Source organism: Zalophus californianus, chromosome 6, assembly GCF_009762305.2.
Source record: "Zalophus californianus isolate mZalCal1 chromosome 6, mZalCal1.pri.v2, whole genome shotgun sequence".
Taxonomy (NCBI): Eukaryota; Metazoa; Chordata; class Mammalia; order Carnivora; family Otariidae; genus Zalophus; species Zalophus californianus.
Window position 1 is genome coordinate 61,212,111 of NC_045600.1, and position 26,238 is coordinate 61,238,348.

At 37.4% G+C, this 26,238-nt stretch overlaps 1 protein-coding gene across 1 annotated transcript in view; it reads right to left on the reverse strand.

Annotated features, from left to right (window-relative positions):
* PRORP (protein only RNase P catalytic subunit) overlaps positions 1-26,238 on the reverse strand; it is a 132,096-nt gene that overhangs the window by 72,428 nt on the left and 33,430 nt on the right. The window contains exon 4 of the mRNA XM_027570782.2: positions 1,751-1,858. Within this exon, the coding sequence (XP_027426583.1) occupies positions 1,751-1,858 (108 nt within the window). The remainder of the gene's footprint in view (positions 1-1,750; positions 1,859-26,238) is intronic.

Here is a 26,238-nt window from a genome sequence, read left to right on the forward strand (position 1 = left end):
GGATATACCCACGACATCATTTTCAATGTGTTACTTTCCCCAAAAACGTTCATCCAATTTAGGCCATATATTTCTGGCAAGTCAATTTTTAGTGCTTTGTGTGAAGCTGAAAGTCAAATAAAAGGTAAACAAATACAAAACTTTACTTCTCACAGATTAGAGGTGGAATTTTTAGAATGAGCCCTTCTGATTCTGAGCTCCACTATGCATTAGAGATAGTCATTTTATGCTTCATTTTCTGACTTTGCCCTTGTCAATATTACTGCCTCAAAAATCCCTTCAAGTACCTAAAAGACAAAATATTTTCAACTTGCTTTTTTGCTTTTTAAAAATAAAGGATTGAAAACTAATACCCGACCGCAAAAATGTAGGCACAAACATAAAGGAAAGGCATATAAAGAAATTTCTGTAAATCAACCTTGTGCTTTGTGTACTTGTAAGCTTTTCTGAGTAAAAATGGTCAAATTGGACTAGTAGCATCTCTGAGAAACAGCTTTTAAGTTGGTAGCAATTTTTAGAAATAACACAGATTAACTACAGATGAATGGCCAAAAATTGCCAGCAATAAGAACCATAAACTTAGGGGTGTCTGGGTGGCTCAGTTAAGCATCCCAATCTTGATTTTAGCTCAGGTCATGATCTCAGGGTTGTGGGATTGAGCCCCACGTCGGGCTCTGTGCTCAGTGGGGAGTCTGCTGGAGACTCTCTCCCTCTGCCCCTCCCCCTGCTCTCTCTGTCTCAAATAAATAAATAAATGTCAAAAAAAAAAAAAGGACCATAAGCTTGAAACCCAGGAGCTCTCCACAATTGAATTTTGATGTTATGACTGCTTTCTAAGGATTTGCTCTATAAAATTCACTTCACTTTTCTAATATTCTAATCTATAAAAAGGGGATTAAAATAATTGCTCACTACTGCTATGAAAATTCATGATATTCCTATTAGAAACTACTAGACATTTATAAACTGATAGAACAAATGATTACCTTATAAAAAAAAGAACTGCTTAGATTCATTTATGAGCATACTATGTTTGGAAAAAACAAATATATTAACATCTCTTGAGAGTTTATGTTGATAAATTTCAAGCAGAGGAATGTGACTCACAGGGAAATGACAGAGTACCCAAAGAAAGAGTTAGAGATATAGAAGAAGGTTACCTAAAAATTATATAAGAAAAAGGCCTGAAATGGCCCTTTATTACGTGGACTTTTTTTTTTTAAGAAGGCTCCACACTGGGCACCTGGGTGGCTCAAGTTGGTTAAGCGACTGCCTTTGGCTCAGGTCATGATCCTGGAGTCCCGGGATCGACTCCTGCATCAGGCTCCCTGCTCAGCGGGGAGTCTGCTTTTCCCTCTGACCCTCTTCCCTCTCGTGCTCTCTCTCATTCTCTCTCTCTCAAATAAATAAATAAAATCTTTAAAAAAAAAACAACACAGAACTTGAACTCATGACCCTGAGATCAAGACCTGAGCTGAAATAAAGAGTCAGACGCTTAACCAACTGAGCCATCCAGGCGCCCCTATTACATGGACTTTTTTATCACTCTTGGCCAGCCTAGAAGAGCCACTTACTTGCCAGAGAAGAAAACAGTGACTCTTAGATAAGTAGTTAGTTACTATGACACCTTTAGGAGCTTATTTTTAGAGGAAGGAAAAATGGGGAATTAGAGACCCAAGAAAGATCACAAATAAATTTTACAATAAATATTTCTAGAGATTTAGAACAACAATATAAAACTTGTACTTACAACTTGAGATTCACGAGCTTTAGGAAATGTTTTGGCAACATTGAGCCCATCGATGACAATATCAAAAGGAGGACAGCATTTTACAAAGTTCTGAAATCTCTCAAGTTCCTAAAAATGAAAAGCCAGATAAAATATTAATAAGAACTTAGCAAGGGCTTTATTATAAACACATTATGACTTTTATTATTGTTCTGGTAGGGAAAAATATTTATCGCTTAAAAATATACAAACTCAAAAACACTTTCGAAATGAAATCTGAAAAGACCAGACTAAGAGATACAACTGCATGGAATTATCTGAAATGCTTTATAATCTCATAGCACTTTATGCTTCATAGAGTGCTTCCACATGCTAATTGCATTTGATCCGTAACCAGCTCTCACCTGCTAAATTGACTCACATGGCAGTCATGATGAAAATGAAATGTCAGAATCTCTAACCTGCTCTTAAGCCAAGGAGATTTAAACCTCAGATATGCTAGTCTACCAGTACAACAGTTGAAAGAACAAGGCTCTATAATAGTCCCTCTTTGATCATCAAGATGATTTTGTTTACTTCTAGCTATTTTGAAGAGTTGAAATATTCAACAAATATTTGTGGGGCATTTACTATTGTTCCCAGCAGTTACTAAAGAGACAAAACTCTAATGGAGCCTGCATTTTGGTAGGAGACACAAAATAAACCAAATAAATAAGTTAATAAATTATATTAAATGCCATATGTGATGAGTGCTATGGAGGAAAGAAAAGGAGTGGGAGTTCCATTACTGGTAATGATGGAGTAGTCTGTACTGGACTATCAGATAACATAAATTCTATATGAAAAACAACTATTTGAAGGTACTACATAATGAACAAAAGCAGACAGAAATTCAACGGAATGCAAAATTTGAAAGACAGTATGGCTACCCAACAGTCGAACTGAGTCCCCTCCAACAGCCAGCATCAACATCCGCCCCATGAGAATGAGGAAGACTTCAAGATGACCTCAGCCCCCTTTTAATTACAATGGTAGAATACCCAAGCAAGAGCCACACAGCTGAGTCTAGTCAAACTCAAGAACCATGAGAGATAATAATAAAAATAATAAGTGTTTCTGTTTAAAGCCACTACATCTGGGTGGTTTGTTATCTACCTATGGATAACCAAAAAAGAAAGGAACTGCACCAGGTGAAATGTGCCCATATATGGCTTTTTCCCAAAGGGCACTGTCCAGTTAGTGTGCTTGGCAGACAGAGGTGGCTGGAAATCAAGCAGAAAACTGTAGACTTACTGGTTTGAGAAATCAGAAGACAGCATTTAGGTATGTCAGAGAGCCTGGAAAGTGAGAAAGTAGATGCTATAAAGGAGGGAACCACAAAAGTCTGCATAATTTTGCCCAAATCCTTGGCTAACTCTTATTTGTGCGTGCATGGAGAAGACTCTGGGGGCCCAGCAAAAAAGCAACAGATGAAAGACTTAAAAGACCTGAGCCGAGATTTCAGTTACTATCCACTACAAAGATGACAGAGTCTATAGTCAGAGTCTAACCAACTTTAACAGCCTGGCAAAGCAAAAAAATCAATAACCTCTGGAAAAAGATAACAGAATCTTTTGCCTTTGCATTGTGTTCCCCAAAATATCCAATATACAATTAAAAGATTAATAAACAGGGGCACCTGGGTGGCTCAGATAGTTAAGTGTCTGCCTTCAGCTCAAGTCATAATCTCCAAGACCTAGGATCGAGCCCCACAGCGGGCTCCCTGCTTAGCAGGGAGTCTGCTCCTCCCTCTCCCTCTCCCTCTACCCCCCACCCCTGTTCGTGTGCTTGAGCTCTCTCTCTCTCAAATGAATAAATAAAATTTAAAAAAAAGGATTAATAAACATTAGAAGAAACAGGAAAATATGACCCATGGTCAAGAGAAAAGGAAGTGAACAGAAATCAGTCAAGGTCTAGATGCTAGTCAGCAGGCAAGAACTTTAAAGTAGCTCTTCTAAATATATTCAAGAATTTAAAGGAAAATACAATTATAATGAAATCAAAGAAGGGAAAACAGAAAAATGTAAACTATAAAAATGAACATTCTAGAACCCAAAGCACATATGTGAAATAAAATATTCACAAGATGGACATTAACAGCAGATTAGGGACAGCAGAAGTAAGAATCAATGAACATGAATCACAGAGAAATAGAAATTACACAATCTGAAGAAAAAAAGAGAAAAAAAGATAAAGCCTTAGTAACCTACCTGTGCAATAATGTCAAACAGACTAACATACGGGTAATTACAGTCTATAAGAAGAGGATAGTAAAGACAGGGTAGAAAAAAAAACACTTGAATAAAGGCCAAAATTTCCCCCAAATTTGTTGAAAAATGTAACTTACAGACCCAAGAAGCAGAGCAAACACAAAACAGGGTGAACACAAAGAAACACAAAGCAGGATAAATCATAGGTAAATGAAACATGCAGATGTGGTATGTGTAACAACAACAGCACAAATGACAGTAAGTGGTAAATGGAATTCTACTGCTGCTAGGTACCTACATCTTTTTTTTTTGCTAGGTACCTATATTTTATGTAAAATGGTACAATCTAAGTCAACTAGATTAAGGGTTCATATTGTAACCCCAAGTCACACATTAAAAAATAATGCAGAAAAGGTATAGATAAAAAGTGAACAGAAGAATAAAATGAAACAGTAATAAAATTTCTTTTTGATTAGCCCAAAAGAACATGAAAGGAAGAACAAAGGGACAAAAAAATTTGGGGGTAAATAGAAAATAAATTACAAAATAAAATATTTAAATTCAACCCTATCAAAAATGTTGCTTATAACAGATATACCATAAATGTGAAGATACGGATAAACTCAAAATAAAAAGTAGGGGGAAAATATCATGTATCAGTGAGCTTAAGAAAGTTGCAGTGACAGGGGCCCCTGGGTGACTCAGTGGGTTAAGCATCTGCCTTTGGCTCAGGTCATGATCCCAGGGTCATGGTCCCGGGATCGAGCCCCACATCAGGCTCTCTGCTCAGTGGGAATTCTGCTTCTCCCTCTCCCTCTGATCCTCCTCCCCGCTTGTGCCCTCGCTCTCTGTGTCTCAAATAAATAAATAAAATCTTTAAAAAAAATAAAATTAAAAAGAAAGTTACCGACAACATTAGTGTTAGATAAAATGGATTTCAAGAAAAGGAATATTACAAAAAATAAAAAGGGAGACTTCATAATGACAACATCAATATAGGAAGTCATATTCATAAATAAGAACAAAGCTTCAAAATATATGAAGCAAAACTTGACTGAAGTTGAAACAGGAACAGTTAAGTCTACATTTATAGATGGTAATTTCAACATTCCCCTCTTCATAACTGATAGAACAAGTAGAAAAAAAATCAGTGAGGATAGAGAAGACATAAACTATACTATTAACCACTTGGACTTGATTGATATCTAAAGAACACTACACCCAACAACAGCAAAATATTTTTTCTTTTCATGTACACAGAGAACACAAAATATTAAAATCTGAAAGGTATGTTTGCTGATCACTCACACATACATACACACAACCAGAAGCCAACAGCAGTGGATATCTATAAAAGTCCCAATATTTCTTTTTTTTTAAAGATTTTTATTTTTTAAGTAATCTCTACATCCAATGTGGCACCTAACTCACAACTGTGAGATCAAGAGTTGCATGCTCTTCTGACTGAGCCAGCCAGGCACCCTAAAAGTCCCAATAGTTCTAATAGCCCAGGAGTCAAAAAAGAAATTACACAGGAAATTAGAAAATATTTTCAACAAAGTGATAGTAAATATTAAATATCAAAATTTGTGGGCTGCATAAGAGCAATAGAGGAAAATATATAGCTTTAAGCCCTTAAATGAAAAAAAAAGGTCTAAATCATTGATCTAAGTTTTTACCTTAAGCTAGAAAAAGAAAAGCAAATTAAATTTCAAAGAAAATAGAATAATAAAGAGCAGAATCAAAAAAATAGAAAACAGAAAAACCAGAAAGTTAACAAGGGGAAAAGTTGGGGGAAAAAAACCTCAATCCCTATCTCACAACAAATTCAAAAATTATTTTGAAATAAATCATAAATCTAAACCTAAACACAAAACTGAAAATTCTAGAAGAAAAAATTCTTCACAAGATCAGGATAGGCAGAAATTTCTTGGGCAACATATAAAGTCACCACCAATATTTACACAGCGTGCTTCTTAATATGATGCCTCTGATAAAGCTATAACAGCATTTTTGTGATATTCTTCCCCCAAATGCATAGCCTGAATCCAATCAGAAAGAAGTATCAGATAAACTGAAACTAAGAGGCATTCTACAAAATAATAGGCTTATAGTTTTTGTGGGTGTTTAAGTCAAAGTCCATAAAGACAGAGAAAACTGAGATTTTTGTTGCAGATTAAAAGAAACCAAAGAGAGTGCCTGGGTGGCTCAGTTGGTTGAGTGACTGCCTTCAGCTCAGGTCATGATCCTGGAGTCCCGAGATCGAGACCCGCATCGGGCTCCCTGCTCAGCAGGGAGTCTGCTTCTCCCTCTGACCTTCTTCCCTCTCATGCTCTCTCTCTACCATTCTCTCCCTCTCAATAAATAAATAAAAATCTTAAAAGAAACCAAAGAAACATGACAACTAAACAGCAATGTGTGATCCTGAATTGGATATGGGGCAAGGAAACGTTTATAAAGGACATTTTCGGCACAACTGAAAAACCTGAGTATCAGCTGTAAATTAGATGGTATTATTGTATCAGTATTACAAAGATGAACTTCCTATAGGCCAATAAGCACATGAAAAGATACTCAAAATCATTAGTCATTAGGGAAATAAAAATTTATAGCCACTGTGAGGATATCATTATACACCACTAGAATGGTTAAAGACTGACCATTAAAGTATGTGGAGCAACTGGAACTTTCAAACATTGCTGGTAGGAATGTAAAATGGTACAACCTCTCCGGAAAACAACTGGGCAGTTTCTTACAAAGTTAAGCATACATTTATTCTATAACTCAACAATATCCACCTCTAGGTATTCAAAGAGGATAAATGAAAATATATATCCACCCAAAGACTTATATATGAATATTAATAATGGCTTTATTCCTAATTGCCCCAAAGTGGAAACAATTCAACTGTCTATTTACTAGTGAAAGAATGGGGAAAAATGTGGTATATCCAGAAAATGGAATACTATTTATCAAGGAAAAGAAACTGCTGATAGGGGTGCCTGGGTGGCTCAGCTGATTAAGCGTCCAACTCTTGATTTCAGTTCAGGTCATGATCTCAGGGTCCTGAGATCAAGCCCAACATCAGGCTCTGTGCCAAGCATGGAGCCTGCTTAAGATTCTCTCTCTTCCTCTCCCTCTGCCCCTCCCTCTGCTCACACTCTGTCTCTCAAAAAAGAAAAAAACTGCTAATACACACAAAAATATAGATGAATCTCAAGTATTATGTGAAGTGAAAAAAGGCAGACATAAAGAGTTACTTACCGTATGATTCCATTTATATGAAATTTAGTGCAGAACTATACCAACAGAAAGCAGATAAATGGTTCCAGGGAATGAAGAGAGGGAATTGACTACAATGAATACAAGGGAACTTTTTGGGGATGATGTCAATGTCTCAAATCTTGATTATGGAGGTTATTACACAACTCTATGTATTTATCAAGACTTACTGAATTGTACACTGGCAAATTTTATTATGTAAGTTGTACCTTTATAAAGCTGATTGAAAAACCAAAGAAAGAAAATCCTAATACTAATATATATTTTGTCTTTAAAATAACCATTGATCAAAACATATAATGAACTCATATAACTCAACACCAAAATAGCAATCCAATTTAAAAATGGGCAGAGAACCTGAATAAGTATTTTTCCAAAGAAGACATCCAGCTTGCCAACAGACACAGAAAAAGATGCTCAATGTCACTAGTTATCAAGGAATTGCAAATCAAAACCAGTGAGGTATCACCTCACACCTGTCAGAATGGCTGTTATCAAAAAAACAAGAAATAACAAATGTTGGCGAAGATGTGAATAAAAGGGACCACTCATGTTATGTTGGTAGGAATGTAAATTGGTGCAGCCATATGGAAAGGAGTATGAAGGTTCCTCAAAAAATTAAAAATAGAAATATCATGTGATCTAGTAATTCCACTTCTGGGTATTTACCCAAAGAAAACAAACACATGAATTCCAAAAAGATATATGCACCCCTGTTTACTGCAGCATTATTTGCAATAGCCAAGATACGGAAACAACCTAAGTGTTCATCAGTAGATAAAGAGATAAGGAAGATGTGGAATGTATTACAATAGAATATTACTCAGCCATTAAAAAAATTAAATCCTGCCATTTGCAACAACACAAATGGACCTAGAGAGTATCATGCTAGATGAAGTAAGTCAGACAGAGAGACAAAGACTGCATGATTTCACTTATATGTGGAATCTAAAAAATAAAACAAGTGAGCAAAACAAAACAGAAACAGACTCATACATACAGGGAACAAATTGGTAGTTGCAAATGGGGAGGACAGGAAGATGGATTAAAGTAAAGGATTTTAAGAGGTACAAACTTAGTTATTTTTTTAAAGATTTTATTTATTTATTTGAGAGAGAGAATGAAAGAGAGAGAGCACAAGAGGGGGGAGGGTCAGAGGGAGAAGCAGACTCCCTGCCGAGCAGGGAGCCTGATGCGGGGCTCGATCCCGGGACTCCAGGATCATGACCTGAGCCGAAGGCAGTCGCTTAACCAACTGAGCCACCCAGGCGCCCCAAACTTACAGTTTTAAAATGACTCACAGGGTTTACATGTAAAGTACAACATAGGGAATATAGTCAATAATATTGTAATAATAATTTTTTTAAAGATTTTATTTATTTATTTGAGAGAGAGAGAGAATGAGAGATAGAGAGCACGAGAGGGAAGAGGGTCAGAGAGAGAAGCAGACTCCCTGCTGAGCAAGGAGCCCGACGTGGGACTCGATCCCGGGACTCCAGGATCATGACCTGAGCCGAAGGCAGTCGCTCAACCAACTGAGCCACCCAGGTGCCGTGTAAGAATAATTTTTATGGTGACAGATGGTAACTACTTATCTCAGGGAGCATTTCATAATGTATAAATGTCGAATCACTATGTTATCCACCTGAAACTACTATAATATTGTATGTCAACTATACTTCAACTAAAAAGAAAATAATAAGAAGGGGCCCCTGGGTGGCTCAGTCAGTTAAGCGACTGCCTTCGGCTCAGGTCATGATCCCAGGGTCCTGGAATCGAGCCCCGCATCGGGCTCCCTGCTCAGCGGGAAGCCTGCTTCTCCCTCTGCCTGCCGCTCCCCCTGCTTGTGCTCTCTCTCTCTCTGACAAATAAATAAATAAATAAAATATTTTAAATAAATAAATATAAAAATAAAATGAAATAAGCATTGATCCATACGCATGTTTTCATTCTCACTTGACTGCATTAACTTTTCTATCCTTGCCGACTCCAGTTGTACAGGACCATCCTCTTTCCTTTCTACTCAGTAAAACACTTTTTAAAAAATTTCTCTGTTCACAAATATCTCTGAAGAAATGTTTAGAAAGTTCCAATTAAGATCAAAACTAACTAAATATTAGCTGCAATAGGAATACTATTTTTTATACATGGAAATAAAACTATGAAGGAGAATTAAAACAGTTTGTATACAATATGACCATTTCTTGTTTCAGTCTGAATGAACCAAGGGGAAACAAAACAAGCGCATTCAATTTCTAAAATTCAGATTCCACTACTTAACATGGAAAAGATTTCCTACTATTCTTCCAATGTATCAGTCTGGTGTTGCTCTTAGTACTACATTATATTCACCTCAGGAGTATGACAAACTAAGGTGGTTCACTATGATTGGCAAAATGGACATCTGTAAAAGTCAAGAGTTAAACTAGATAACTAATAAAGTCCTCTCCCAGTTCTGATATTCTATAAGACTTGGAAATCCCTTAAAATCATAGAATGGAAAAGGGTATACTTGTGATGGTTTGTTTGAAAGATGAGTCTCAGGAGCCTCTGTGCAATCATATGATGTGTATTAAAATCCCATCCAAAGATTATCCTCCTGATCCATGTCTAATACACAGAAAAATTCAAGATGTCAGGTTGGATTTTTTCCCCATTACTAAAGCTCCATTTACTAAATGTTATTAGTTGAGGAGTAATACTTTATTACTTTGTAATACTTCCCATGTGTCCCCAAGATGCCTCACTTTTCAAACTAAACAAGTTTATGGCATTGCACTTAAAAGCCACTGAGTAGGGGCACCTGGGTGGCTCAGCTGGTTAAGTGTCTGACTATTGATTTCAGCTCAGGTCATGATCTCACTATCGTGGAATGGAGCCCAGCGTTGGGCTCTGCACTCAGCAGACTGCTTGTCCCTCTCCCTCCCCACCCACCCTGCACCTGCACACGCTCACCCGGGCACACTCTCTCTCCCTCTCTTTCTCTCTCCCAAATAAATAAATAAATAAACAAATAAATAAATAATAAAATATTTATTTAAGAAGCCACTTAGTAGACCATGCTGATAAAGCATGACAGAAAGAGCTGACCTACTGAGATAGCACACTAACTATGGCATAGGGCAATACAAATCTGCAAGCTTAATTGTTTTAATGGAGGGTAAATTTAAATAATTATTTCTTTCTAGCACTGCTGCTAGATTGTATTTGATTACAGATTGGCTAATGATCTGGGGTATGAAAATCCACCAATCTTTTGATTAACAAAAGAAGTCCTTTTGAAAAAACATTTATTGATATATAATTCACATACCATACAAGTCACTCATTTGAAGTATACAATTCACAGGATATGCAACATTACCACAATCTAATTTTAGAATATTCTGGCTTTCCTACTAGATACTCCATACTCATTAGCAGTCAATCACCATTTCTCTACCCTACCACATAGCAACCACTAAATTATCTTCTGTTTCCATCGATTCACTTATTCTGGACATTTCATATAAACCAAATTATACAAATATTTGGTCTTTTGTGATTGACTTCTTTCACTCATCATAATGTTTTCAAGGTTTGTTAACATTGTAGCATAAATGAGTATTCCATTCCTTTTTTATTGCTGAATAATATTCCATTGTATGGATATACCACATTTTATTGATCCATTCATTAGTTGATGGACACTTGGCTTATTTCCAATTTTAGGCTATTATGACTAATGCTATGAACATATGTGTACAAGTTTTCATGGGAAACTGTCATGTAGTAATAGTAACTCTATGTTTAACTTTTCGAGGAACTGCCAGACTATTTTCCAAAGTAGCTGCACCGTTTTACATTTCCAACTGCAATGTTTGAGGCTTCCAATTTCTCCACAGCCTCACCAATACTTGTTATTGTATGTGTTTTTTATTAAAGTCATGCTTGTGGGTGTGAAATGGTACCTCATTGTGGTTTTGATGTACATTTCCCAAATGACTAATGATGTGGAGCTTTTTTCATGTGTTCATTGGCCTAAAGGGAGTTCGTTTATGTAACATAGAGTTTTATAAATTCAATGTACAGCTCCTTCAATAACAGTCACAACTTCTATCATCTTTACCCATTTTATACTTTTAAATTTAAATCTGAAAAGTGTTACTGCACAGGAATTATAAATACCATGACTTGGTAACTCAAATGCCTACAGGGATCAGGCAGGTGACATAAATAAGTAGAATGGGCCAAGTCTAAGAAAACATAACAGAGCAGGCAAAATGATAAATAGCAAATGGTGTAAGTCTCATTGTCCAAGATTCTACAGAAAGAGATCTTAAAGACTAACAAACTACAGAATGTAGGTCTCTTATAAAGAGAGTAGCCCGGTGCTCAGTCCAGCTAATTGTTGCCCCACAAAATACCCAGGTTTAGGAGTTAAAATTTTTCAAGGAAAATAAAAAATCTAGCATTTTGAAATATTATCAAATAACTTTTAAAAAGAGTAAAATACAAAGATGGATGCTCAAACAAAAAATATATATGGACTCGATTCCACCCGTAGACCACAAGTTTGTAACACATTCACTGGGTCAAGCAATAGATTTTCATTAAGCACCTATTCTGTGCCAGATAATGTTCCCATTCCTAGGAACAGAACTGTGAACAAGTTCATTGAGCTCAAGAAATTTACATATTAGGGGCGCCTGGGTGGCTCAGTTGGTTAAACGTCTGCCTTCAGCTCAGGTCGTGGTCCTGGGGTCCTGGGATCAAGTCCTACATCGGGCTCCCTGCTCAGCGGGGAGCCTGCTTCTCCCTCTCCCTCTGCTGCTCTGCCTACTTGTGCTCTCTCTCTGATAAATAAATAAATAAATAAACAAACAAACAAACAAATAAATAAAATCTTAAGAAAAAAAGAAAATTTACATATTAGGAGAGTAAACAAGCAATACCAAGATAACAAATAGATATTTAATTTTCGGTACAGAAAAGTGCCTTGATGAAAAATTAATTAGGTTAGGGTGCTAGCATGACTCTTCCTAGCCCCTCTCTAAGATATGGTGAGGAAAAGGTCTTTCTAATGAGGTGACATTCAAACAAAGACTTGAATGAAGTGAAGGAATCGACCATGCTTCCGAGGAAGAGCCTTTTAGGCAGAGGAAAAAACTGCCAAGGCCCTTAGTTAAACATCAAAGAGCTTTGCACGTTTGAGGATTAACAACTGGGCAATCTGAAAGCTCAAAGAATAAGTATAAAGTCTTTATGTATTATGTTTTAAGTTTAAATTTTAAAAAGTCAATTCTTGTTTATTATTACAAAATGGGAAAGAGTAAATAAATTTAAGACAATTCTAAAACAACTAATCAAAAGTCTTAAATTGTCTACCTTATTCAACTTATTAGGAACAAAGAAGCAGAACTGATGTTTATTGCTTTGTAGTTGCTACCTAATCACAAATGAGTAGCAAAACGATCCAAATATGTGCAACAAAAGAGAAATAAAAGAATGGAACGGCTTATGCTGTACACATGACACATGAATTCTAGAGGTGACTCCAGCACCTGCCATCAAAGAGCTGACTTCATAATTATAAGTGACTCAAAACATACATGGCAATAAAAATTGACTCTTCTATTTATTACTCCTCCTACATTATGGATGAGAAGGCAAAGAGGTTAAGCAACTGATTTTTCTCAACAGGTGACATTCAAGGAGATGCTAAAACTTCTTTTTCACCTTGCCACTTAGAGTAGATTAAAACTCTTCAATTTTTTGGAATGATGGTCCATGTTTAAGGTGGTTTACTTCTGAGACTTTGATACAAATCTCACCAGGAAATTCAAAACACATCTCTCTCATTGATTTTATTGAGTTAACATCCTACTCTAGAATGGCAGCTAAGGGGAAACAAGACGACAACAATGTATACTCAAAACTTTATATCATAAAAGAAACAGTGAACTTAACATGTTAATTATATCCAATGTACTACAACAATCAGATTATATTTTCCAAAGATCAGAAGAAAGGGAGTATTAAAAAAACTGGCTTTAGTCATAGCGGATATGGAAAAACAGGGGAATACCAGCTATTTTGGTGGCAAGCACTGCTCTTAACATGGGAACCACCATAAACAATCCATCTCTGCATCGAATGGCCAAATTTCTTGTGTGCCTTCTTTATACCATGAGATACAAATAAATCCTAAATAAAAAGAACACTAAAATGACTGTCTTACTGTAGCCAGAGAAAAATGAAATCCATGTATCTGGAAAACGTCACTGCAATCTAACAACTAGTAGTCTTAGAAAGCTTATACTCATTTAATAGCAAGTTATGTTTTAGAAGATATTTTTCATTTAGTAAATACAGCTATAATTACCATAGTATATACTATCTTATTTTTAAATACTTATAATCTTATCTGAATTTTCTGATTCCAGTAAGATGAAAACAAAAACAAAACAAACTTTCCTGCTGTAAGTATCTAAAAAGCTGTATAAAATACAACAAAAATACTTATGCATGGTTGAACTTGTGATAAAGAAAGAAACCTCCGGGTGCCAGAGATGAGGTCAAATCTGAAAATCAGAATGGTAAGGATAAATGTTGATGCTAATGTTGTCTAGGAGAGAAGAAAAGAAATGGGACGGGTATTAGCAAACAGGGGCTTGACTTTTGATACCTCCATGGGAACTGGAGATATAGCAAACCTCCCAAATGAAGGGAGAAATTGCAAGTGAACTCCTGAATAAAAGAGGAACCTTTACAAATAGGAACACCGATATCAAAACACAGTACACCACCTTCTCTATCTCTACCAGGGATCTAAGTAGGGAAAAACAAATCCCTGAACAAAAAACTCCAGGCTTGTGTTTTAAATGGGTTGGAGTACAAATTTAGATGCAAAATTCATAATGCTCCATCAAAAAAGCACACAAAAACTGGTTGTGAACCAGGTGCGCCTGGCTGGCTCAGCTGGTAGAACATGCAACTCTTGACCTTGGGGTCATGAGTTCAAGTCCCACGTTGGGTGTAGAAAAAAAAATAAATAAAAACAAAAAACTGGTTCTGATCCAGTAATATCCCTTGGACACTTGGCAGAAGCTAACAGAAAACCTCTCTGGAGAGATATTATCAACAATCCAGACAATAAAGGAATTCTCACAGAAAGAACAAGTTCCTCTAAAACTGAACTCACCAATTTAAAATCATAAAACACAAGAGTAAACAATCTATCATGTGTGAGTCCTCTGACACAAAAGAAGGATTAAATCCCAAAGAATTCAGGATAAAGGATAATAGAGAAATCTAAGAGGCAATATAAACTAAGTATAAAAAATAAACATAAAAAAAATCAAAACTGTAAGAAAAGAAATAGGCCATGAAAGGATGAAGAAAATAATCTGAAAGAGAAGTTCTAAAATTAAAATTTTAGAATAATGGAAACTAAACAGATGGGAGAAAATCCAAATGTCTGTCAGGTGGTGAATAAACAAACTGTGAGGTATTAATACACTGGACTACACTCAGTAATGAAAAGGAACTACTGATTCATATAAGATAAACTCAAAAACATATTTAAAACTGTATCTAAAAACAAATATACATTATGTTAAGTGAAAGACAAAAAAAATCACAGATTATATGATTCCATTTATATGAAAATTTTAGTAAAGGCAAAACTACAGAGACAGCAACTCAGTGGTTGCTGGGGTTAGGAGCAGGAGCAGGGATTGCTCCCCAAAGGGCATGATGAAAGTTTGTGGGGTGAAAAAAGTATTCTAAAACTGAATCATGGTGATAGCCACACAAGTATATAAATTTACTCAGAAGCACTGAACTGTACACTTCAAATGGTGAATTTTGTGGTCTATAAATTATCAAAACAATGGGGAAAAAAACCTGTAAACAAATGGGTAGAGAGAACGGACACATCCGAGGTAAGTAGTGAATTAGAAAACAGATCTAAAAATGTTACCCAGAATGCAATTCAGAGCTCCAACGAGATGAAATATATGAAAGAGTAAGAAACATGGAGGAGAGTGAAAGGGTCCCATAAAAGTCTAATAAGAATTTCAGGAGAAGCAATACTTGGAAGATACAAGGGCTGAGAATTATTCAGAAGTGATTCAAGATATGAAACTTCAGATTCAGGAAGCTCAGTGAATCCCAAGCAGGAAAAATAAATACATTCATACATACACATCATAATGAAACAACAGAAGTGAAAAAAAATTTTATGGCAACGACAAGGATAGAGATGATATATGGAAAAAAAGTTGAACAGATGGGGCGCCTGGCTAGCTCAATTGGAGGAGCGTGGGACTCTTGAACTCAGGGTCATGAGTTCAAGCCCCACAGTGGGTACAGAGGTTACTTAAATAAATAAAAAATTTTTAAAAAATTGGATGGAAAGCAAATGTCTCAAAATAGAGACCAGAAGATATTGTGATACTATCTTCAAAGTGTTGAGAGAAAATATTAAATTCTATGTAATTAAACTATCATTCAAATAGACATTTACAGACAAAGAATAAAACAGTTTACCACTTTTATCCTGTCACTGAAAGAATGTTATTCAGGAAGATGCCCAACAGGAAGTTCAGGGTTCAGTGAGAATGTTAGGGCTGGAGGTATATATATCTGTGGGTCATTGGTGCACAGGTGCTAGAGAAAACCAGAGTGGGTGAAATGGCCAGAGACAATGGGTAGTGTAGCAAAAGAAGAGGGAGGAAGCCCTCAGAAACAACAAAAACTCAAGGGATGGAGGACATATTTTATTATTGTTTATTTATTATTGAGGACAAACTCAGTTGCATATATGAAGAAAGAGCAATAAGCTTTAAGGAGAGAACTGCAAGAAATACAAAGGGATCTGGCAAAAATAAAATAGAAATGCAAGAAAAAACAAAATCAACAGTAGAATTTAAATCTCCAAAACAGTAAAGATTAGAAGTAATTTACGAGAATCTGGATCTGGTGAAATACAGCACCAACATTGAGAAATTCTACCAGAATGCAGAGGAAAAGAAATAAGAGAGAAACAGAGAAAACAAATTATAGATACGAAGGACAGAGAATAGCCTCATAACCATGAGGAATAAACCAGAATAAAAAGATGAGAACTAATCATTAAAAAAAAAAAACTTTCCTAATATTAAAAAAAATCTATGTCTTTAAGGATTCATGAGATTCAAGGAAAACTTAATGAAAAAATTCACCTAGTCCTCACAAAATTTTTAATTGTGACATTAAAGAAAGAAATCCTGTATACATCAAGCCAAATAATAATAACAGAAAGACTTTTATCCAAGTGCTTTTCATCTATTAACTTTCTCATTCCTAAAAATGGTTAGGAACTTAACAGATTAGGAAACTAAAGCAGAGAGAAGTTAAGCAGGTCACCGAACTAGGAAGCGGTGGATCTGGGATTCAAAACCTAGAAATTCATGCCCTCATGTGCGCCACAATAGCTCCGAGCAGCAAAAATCAAGCTGGGAACCACAAAAGCCAGAAGACAACAAAACAACTATGTTTGAAGATGGTGGGCCTGAACCCCCGGCCACCTGCCTTGTAACAGTTTTTCCTTCTTTCTGGACAGTACATACTAATCAATTATGGTCTATGCTCTTTTTTTCCAGTTTTACTGAGAAATAACTGCTATCCATGCCTTTATACTTTTAGATGTACAGTATGATGGTTCGATTTACATACATTTGAAATGATTGCCCCACTAGGTTTAATTAACATCATGTCATATAGGTACAATAAAAGGAAAAAAAGTTTTCTTCTTGTGATGAGAACTCTAAAGATCTACTCTCTTAACAACCTTCCCATATATCCTACAGCGGTGTTAGCTACAGTCATCATGCTATACATTACGTACTTAGTACTTATTTATCTTACAACAGGAAGTTTGTATCTTTTGACCATCTTCCTCCAATATCCCCTTCTCACCACCTTCTGCCTCTGGTAACCACAAGTCTTATCTCTTTTTCTTTGAGTTTGGTGGGGTTTTTTTCTTTTTTTTTTTTTTTTTAAAGATTTTATTTATTTATTTGAGAGAGAAAGTGAGAGAGGAAGAGCACAAGAGGGGGTCGGGTCAGAAGGAGAAGCAGACTCCCCGCCAAGCAGGGAGCCCAATGCGAGACTCAATCCCAGAACTCTGGGATCATGACCTGAGCTGAAGGCAGTCGCTTAACCAACTGAGCCACCCAGGCACCCTGGTGGGTTTTCTTTACTTAGATTCCACATATAAGTGAGATCATACAGTATTTGTATTTGTCAGACTTATTTCATTTAGCATAATACCTTCAAGGTCCATCCATGTTGTCATAAATGGCAAAATGTCCTTTTTTTATGATTGAATATTCCCATTGTATATATATGCCACAACTTCTTTATCCATTTATTCATCAATGGACACTTAGGCTGTTTCCCTGTGTTGGCTACTGTAAATAAAGCTATGAACATGGGGGTGTAGATATTTTTTGAGTTAGTGTTTTCATTTCCTTTGCATGTAGTCCCAGAACTGGAATTGCTGGATCATATGGTAGTTCTATTTTTAATTTTTTGAGGAACCTCCATATTCCATACTGTTTCCCATAGTGGCTGTGCCAATTTAAAATCCCAACAGTGCACAAGGGTTTCCTTTTCTCCATATCCACTCTAGCATTTGTTATCTCTTATCTTTTTGACAATGGCCATTCTAACAGGTATGAGGTGATATCTCATTGTGGTTTTAATTTGTATTTCCCTAATGACTAGGGATGCGGAGGATCGTCTCATGTACCTCTTGGCCATTCACATATTTTCTTTGGAAAAATGTCTATTCAGGTCCTTTGTCCACTTTTCATACAATGATGAAAGAAATCTAAGAGAATACAAATAAATGGAAAGGTATCCTGTGTTGATGAATTGGACGAATTAGTATTGTTAAAATGTCAATACTACCAAAAAGCCATCTGTAGATCCAATGCTATGTCTATCAAGTTTCTAAGCATATTTTTAAAATAGAAATAGAAAAAACACTCCTAAAATTTATATGGAACCACAAAGACTCCAAATAACCAAAGAAATCCTGAAAAAGAAGAACAAAGAACAAGGCATTATACTTCCTGGTTTCAAGCTCTATTAAAAAGCTATAGTAAGGGCGCCTGGGTGGCTCAGTTGGTTAAGCGATTGCCTTCGGCTCAGGTCATGATCCTGGAGTCCCGGGATCGAGTCCCGCATCGGGCTCCCTGCTCAGCGGGGAGTCTGCTTCTCCCTCTGACCCTCTTCCCTCTTGTGCTTTCTCTCTCTCATTCTCTCTCTCTCAAATAAATAAATAAAATCTTTAAAAAAAAAGCTATAGTAATTAAAACCATATGGTGTTGGCATAAAAACAAATAGACCAAAGAAACAGAAGGGGAAGCCCAGAAATAAACCTAAGCATAAACAGTCAACTAATATTTAACAAGGGAGCTAAGAATACTCAATGGAGAAAAGATAGTCTCTTCAATAAATGGTGCTGGGAGGGGTTCATTGGTGGTGGAGTTGGTTAAGCATCAACATTTGGTTTCAGCTAGGTCATGATCTCAGGGTGGTGAGATCAAGCCCCTTGTCAGGCTCCATGCTCAGCATGGAGTCTGCTTAAGACTCTCTCTCCCTCTCCCTCTGCCCCTCTTCCCTGCTCACTCTCTAAAATAAATAAATCCTTAAAAAATAAATAAATAAATCATGCTGGGAAAACTGGATATTCACATGTAAAAAAAATGAAACTTGACCCCTATCTTACACCACTCATAAAAATTAACTCAAACTGGATTAAAGGCTTAGATAGAAATCCTAAAACCATGGGGTGCCTGAGTGGCTCAGATGGTTAAGCCTCTGCCTTCAGCTCAGGTCATGATCCCAGGGTCCTGGGATCGAGCCCCACATCCGGCTCCCTACTCAGTGGAGAGCCTGCTTTTCCCTCTCCCTCTGCACGTCCCCCTGCTCATGCTCTCTCTATCTCTCTGTCTCAAATGAATAAATTTAAAAAAAAATCTTAAAATCCTAAAACCATGAAACTCCTAGAAGAAAATAGGAAAAAACTCCTTGACATGGGTATTAATAATAATTTTTTGGAAATCATACTTAAAGCAACAAAATGAAAAACAAGTAAGACTACATCAAACTAAAAAGCTTCTGCACAGCAAAGGAAATCATCAAGAAACTGAAAAGACAACCTATGGAATAGGAAAAAATATTTGCAACCCATATATCTGAAATGGAGTTAATATGCAAAATATATAAGGAATTCATATAACTCAATAGCAAAGCCCCAAATAAGCCAATTTAAAAAGTGGCTTATTTTCTTTTTTCAAAAATTTTAACCACTCGGTGTTCGTTATGACAAGCACAGCCCCCATCCCCCATTTCACCCATCCCCTCCACCTATCTCCCTTCTGGTAACCATCAGTTTCTCTATAGTTAAAAGTCTGTTTCTTGGTTTGTTCCTCTCTTTTGTCCCCCCTTTCCTCATTTGTTTTGTTTCCTAAATTCCACATATGAGTGAAATCATATGGTATTTGTCTTTCTCTGACTTATTTTGCTTAGCATTATACTCTCTAGCTCCATCCATGTCATTGCAAACAGCAAGATTTCATTCCTTTTTATGGATGAATAATATTTCATTGTATTTATATACCACATCTTCTTTATCCATTCATCAATCGGGCTACTTCCATATCTTGGCTATTGTAAATAATGCTGCAATAAGAGGGCATGTATGCCTCTGAATTAGTGTTTTTCTATTCTTCGGGTAAATACCCAGTAGTGTGATAGCTGGATCATAGGGTAGTTTCATTTTTAACTTTTTGAGGAACCTCCATCCTGTTGTCCACAGTGGCTGCACCAGTTTGCATTCAAAAGTGGCCTATGCTGGGGCACCTGGGTGGCTCAGTCATTAAGCATCTGCCTTTGGCTCAGGTCATGATCCCGGGGACCTGGGATCGAGCCCCGCATCAGGCTCCCTGCTCCACGGGAAGCCTGCTTCTCCCTCTCCCACCCCTCCTGCTTGTGTTCCCTCTCTCGCTGTGTCTCTGTCAAATAAATAAAATCTTAAAAAAAAAAAAGTGGCCTATGCTCTTACACAAGGCATGCCAATCAACACTATCGACTACTACAGACAAATGAGATTTTACCTGCACAGAAGTCTAATGAGGTATTTTTCAACTGCAGGTCACAACCCAGTACTGGGTCATGAAATCAATTTAATAGGTGGCAACCAGCATTTTGGGGGGAAAGTAAACAATTAAAATAAAACACAACACATGCAAACAGATTTACAAGTAGATTTTTCTAAAAGACAGAAGCAAGCAGTTTTCAGAAAAAAAAGTACAAGTGGTTTTTAAACCTATGAAAAGACGCTTGACTTACTCATTAAGAAAAATGTAAATTAATTCTATACTGAGATTCCATTTTTCACTTCAGATAGGCAAAAATCAAAATGTTTGATGACACACTGCAACACAAAACTGTGGAGAAACAAGAATTCTCATACCTTGCTGATCAGTGTGTATGTATACCGATAAATTTCCATAGAGGCCAATCAAAACTGATACATTTCCACTGCCCTAACAATACAAACCGATTTGCAGGAATCTATGTTACAGCTGTCTTGGAAGTATGTGAGAAATTACAAATATGTAAGGAGATTCACTGTGGCGTTTTTGCAATAGTAAGAATTTAGACAACTGAAATATCCTTTAATAGAAAACTGAATAAGTAAATTATGGTCATTCTGTTAGCTCGGATACAAAGGGAAGTTACTCAAATCTAAGAGGGCTGAAAGCTATCAAAGAGAAGGGAGAGGGAGAAGGGTAAGAGTAGGGAAGGAATGTGTTTTGTTTTGCAGAATCAACAGTTCCAGCCAAGGAGACACTAATTAAGTGTTCTACCTGATAGCCCCTTTCTGTGTCTCACCTGATAGCCCCTTACACATGAGCCAGTTTGAGATGGACTGGAGTTGAGAACCCATGCCGGGGCTCCTGGGAGCTGACCTGAAGTTACCTTTAGCTTATTAGAATACTAAGATCTCCTCCTATGGGCAGAGTTTTCCACCAGTTTTTGAACATACGACGTATAAACTAGCATACTGACATGCTAGGCATGTGCAACTGAGCTACAGATTGTCTGTAAACTCCCTGCCCCACCCCCTAATACACTGAATAAAAGCTTCCTGTACTAACCCCACAGGGAGGCAGTGCTTTTAGAGCTATCTCCCTGTCTCCTCACTTGTAACAAGTAATAAAAAGTTCTTCGCAGTCCACATTTACCTTGGGTTGCGTTCAACGCATGTTCTCTAGCAGCTAAGTATATTTACAAGTAGATTTGTCTACTAAATATCCCAGACAGAATGGTATTTACTCACAAGTTTAAAAGTTGTTTCTTAAATCCTGCATGGGCTTTGGGGAAACAGATCTTATTCTGTTCAAAATAGTTTCAAAATTAAATTTCTAGGCAGAACAAAAAGCTATATTCTTTTTAATCCCACTCTCCTTCCTGTTCCTATCCTATCCTCACTGACTTACAAAGAAGGGCTAAAAGAAAGGCAAAAAGGCAATACATTTTTTTTTAAGGCAATACATTTCTAAATGCAGAGTCTTGCTCCCAAATTAGAAAGGAACAAATCAGGCAAGGAAAGGCGATAAACATGGCTCCCAGAAATGCTGTTAACCACTTTTTTTTTTTTTTTTTTTAATTCTGCTTTCAGTTAAAGGAGTTCATCCACGCTTACACATTCTGGAAATCCCCTCTGCTTTACAACCAACCAGGAAACAACTCTATAGCACCAATACTGTGCCAAACTTCCCTCCTTCCTTGGAAGCAAATCCACAGAAAATTTAAGTCCTTGCACTAGATGATCCCAAAACAAAACAAAATAAAAATATGCAGAGCTGAAACTCAGTGGAAAAACTTCCCCCCAAAAATCAGAAAGTAAACACTTTTCAAATAAAAGAGAGAAAAGCCTTGAAGAAAAATTTAGCACGATACAGAACTTGAAGCCCTCAAAAAGAATTCCCAGAGAAAAGCAATTATATAGGGTTGTCCAAGGTTCCTTTTAAGAACCTTTATAGATTTTTCATTGTCCACCCTAAAAAAATGATCAAACTCAAAATGTTTCCTTTAACAGTAACTCTGAATACTATATTATTATTATCCTTCTCAGGTACAAGCACAAACCCTCAGAGGAGCTGTGAAGGTACTAAAGGAGCGTGGACTAGCTCTAAGTGTCTGGATTTGCATCTTCTCTGCAGGCCACCTATTACCTTATAAGACTTTGGTCAAGTCAGTTCACTTTTTTGAGCCTCAAGGTTCCTCTGGTATAAAGTGGGTCCACCCACCTACTTCAAAGGGCTATCGTAAGGACTCCATAAAATTAAATGATTTGACTACAAAAAGTCAATACTACAAAAGCATCTAACATGTGCATTAGATGGAGTAATAGTACAAGTTTTATCAATAGCTTGTCACTATAAAAAAAAAAGGGAGGGATATCAGGAAAATAACTTTCCCCACTCCTGTCTTCACATGGTGGGAGGGTAGATGGATCCCTGTAAGTACCAATAACCTGCCTCCATATGTGTAAGAAAAGCATGTCTACACTTCATTTTTTTCCCAGGTGTTCTGGTTCAGGGGCCAAACAAACCATTCAGCTCATCCCCTTCAGAAGGGCTCTGGACTGAGACCAGATCCATTACCCTTGCAGGATACATGTACAGACGATTCATAAATCAAGTGTTCTCCACTAGGACTGCCTGTCGTGCATCCCTGAAAACTACTTTATGCTTTACAATGTGCATATATCTTCTGATTCTGCCCTCCAAACAACGCTGTGAGAAAGAGGAGAGTGTCGACACAAGAGATACACAGGGAAACCAAGTTAATCAATTACATAAAAAACACAGAACCTCTATTTCTGGCTCCTACTTACTTCACTACTTTACTGAGCTGAATAAGCTATTTCTTTGGTTTATAAAGCAGAAACAACACTGTTTCTGCAAAAGCCATCAAAGTTTAAGATTTTTGCACTAGCACTGAGGCAGAATTTGCTATCACCTATACTCATTTTTATTGCTATTTACAAAAGAACATTGGGTTGTCTTTCTGTCCTCTTTTAATAAAAAAAATCAAGAATAGAAAAGGGAGAATAGAGAAGGGAAAAATTTCAATTCCTGGAATTCTATTGTCTGAGTAACAATATGAATCTGACTACAGTAAAATAAGCATACAGTAAAGCCTTGTGCATCACAGTAATAAAAAGTAGCCTCCTGAAGCTGCCTACATGGAAGGCAGAAAGGAACTGGGAAGTGGCTTGATTCTGAAAGAAATCCAAAAGGTGAAAGAGTCAAAAGTAAATTGGAGAGGCAAGAATACACAGGCAGACATCTTGGGGATAACCCGGGAACACTCATAAGCTCAAATGACGTGTCTTGTATATCTCATCAGCGGTTTTCCCTTTCATCTCCAACTTATACAAATACTGAATAACTTAAAACAACGTACAACTGGAAGATGAGTCACTCCACCAGTAAGCGACGAGATTAAGGGGAAATTCTATTTTCCCGTGAACTCTGACCGAGTTTGCTTTGCACAGTTTGCATCTGTTTGCATTATCCCTGTTAGCAATGACTGCTAATCCATGTTTGCACACTTTTTCTGCTACCATGAATTAAGCAAGTAATAGCAAGGTAGGTGTTAACCACTCTCCCAGCCTCAAAAAAACATACATCAAACTAATGAGCAGAATTACTAGTAAGTGTAAATGGCATGGGTAATCGAATCCAAAGATCTGAGTGTGAATCCTGACTTCAACAGTGTGGCTGTGGCAAGTTAGTGAACTTCTCTGAGCCTGTTTCCTCAACTGTAGAGTGTATAAAATACTCCTTCCTTCAAAATTATTGTAAAGATTAAGCAATATAATTAAGTACATGGTAGCTCTTCCTAAGAAATACAAGCACTGAAAAAAAAATATAAACACTGGATGATAATGTATAAATAACAATATTTACTGCATGCCTCCTGGATGCCAAGCATCGTGGAGAATACAAAGAAGGGTACCCTGTCCTTCAAAGAGCTTATAATGTGGTTGAAGAGACAGATACCAATGTGAAAACCTAAGCACTAAATGAGAACAGACAGTATAGGGTTAATAGCCAAGGGTGTGCCAGGGTTCTGAAATGCTACAAGTTCCAGAGAAGAAAGGGTTAATAGCCAAGGGTGTGCCAGGGTTCTGAAATGCTACAAGTTCCAGAGAAGAAAAGATAAATGCAGGCTAGAGAGGCCTTCATGACAGAAAAGGGACTTGAGACAAGCCTTGAAGAAAAAAAAGATTTGGGGACAAGTGTACATTTTAGAGGAGGAGAAAAAGCAGAGGAAGGAAAGGGCAAAGCAAGCCAGAACCAGTGAGCAGTCAGCTCTGGCTGCAGCAGGTGCTCGTAGAGGAGAATGATAAGAGAGATGAGGCTTGAAAAGTGGGTTATGGCCAAAGAAGGAGTTACTTTTAGGGTAGGAATGGGAAACGGCACAAGGTTTTTGGGCAAGGGAATAATGTAATCAAATCAGTGTCCTGAGAAAAAACTGATCTGGCAATAGTGTGAATGAACAATGGGAGGAGAGTGTCGACACAAGACAACCAGTTAGGAAGTTAACATGGAAGCTGAGGTTGAGGAAGGATCTGGTGGAGGGTTGGAAGCAGTGGGAATGGAACAGCAGAGGCCAATAAGAGAAATCCTGCCCAAGAGGATCCGTGACTGATTAGACACAAAGGTTAAGGATCAGAGAGGAGTCAAAAGCAGTTTTATTCTCTTCAGTTTGGGTGGCAAAGAGGAAAGTCACAAAAAGAAACTCAATGGTGTGTGATCAGAAGCTAGAAGGGAAGGAGCGTTTGTGAAGAATTTGATTTGTGACACAGTGAATTTCAGTTCATAATGTCATAATCACATATAAATGTCACATAGGTGATTACACTGATCTAGCATTCGAAAGAACAGTCAGGATTAAAGAAGACAATTTGGGAATCACTGGGACAAAAGAGTACTAAATCTGGGGGGGGGGGTGTGGAATCCCATCCAGGACTCCATAAAGGCTCTGGGTCTTTTTCCAGGACAAAAATGTATTCCACTGCAGGGAAATGGGTTTTCTCCTCCGGTGAGGAGAAGACATGGAGTCCAGGAGACCCCAATATTCATAAAAGCCCTCTTAAAGAAGGCATCCAGATTGTGGGGTAAGTCTCTGTAAACAGCGGTGTCAGCCGACATATAAAAGATCTGTGATACAATGTGACATAAGATAGGGAGATCCTACCTTGAATGGCCATTGTCAGGGGCTGTTCAACCCCATTAGGGACTCCAGTGACCTAGGCAAAGTCTGTTGAAATACACTGCACCTGTTTTTTCTGTATTTGGCCATTTTAAGATAAATGTTGGTGTCCTGAGCTATAGGAAATTTAAGTTAACCTAATTTTGCCCTGGATATATGTGTGGTGTCTACCTACAAGTCCAAAACCCATCTGAAACACCGCACACATATTTACACAAAATTTTACTGAAGTTTCTGGGGGCTCAGAAACCCATGGAACAGGGAGCAAGATGGCAGAGGAGTAGGAGACCTGGATTTCGTCTGGTCTCAGGAATTCAGCTGGATAGGGATCAAACCATTCTCAACACTTACGAACTCAACAAGAGACCGAAGAGAAGAATAGCAACAACTCTCTGAACAGAAAAGCGACCATTTACTGGAAGGCAGGACGTGCGGAGAAGTGAATCCGAGGCGATATTCGGGAGGATAGATGGCGGGGGAAGGGGCCCCCCATCGACCGCTTCAGGCAAGTGATAGAGCCGCGGAGCACAATCGGAACTTTTAGAAGTCAGCTCCACTGACGGACGTCGCTCCAGTGGCTAAGCTGGGGGTGGAACCCTGGCGGGACAGTGTGGTCCCAGGACCCTCGGGGTCACAGAAAGACCGGGG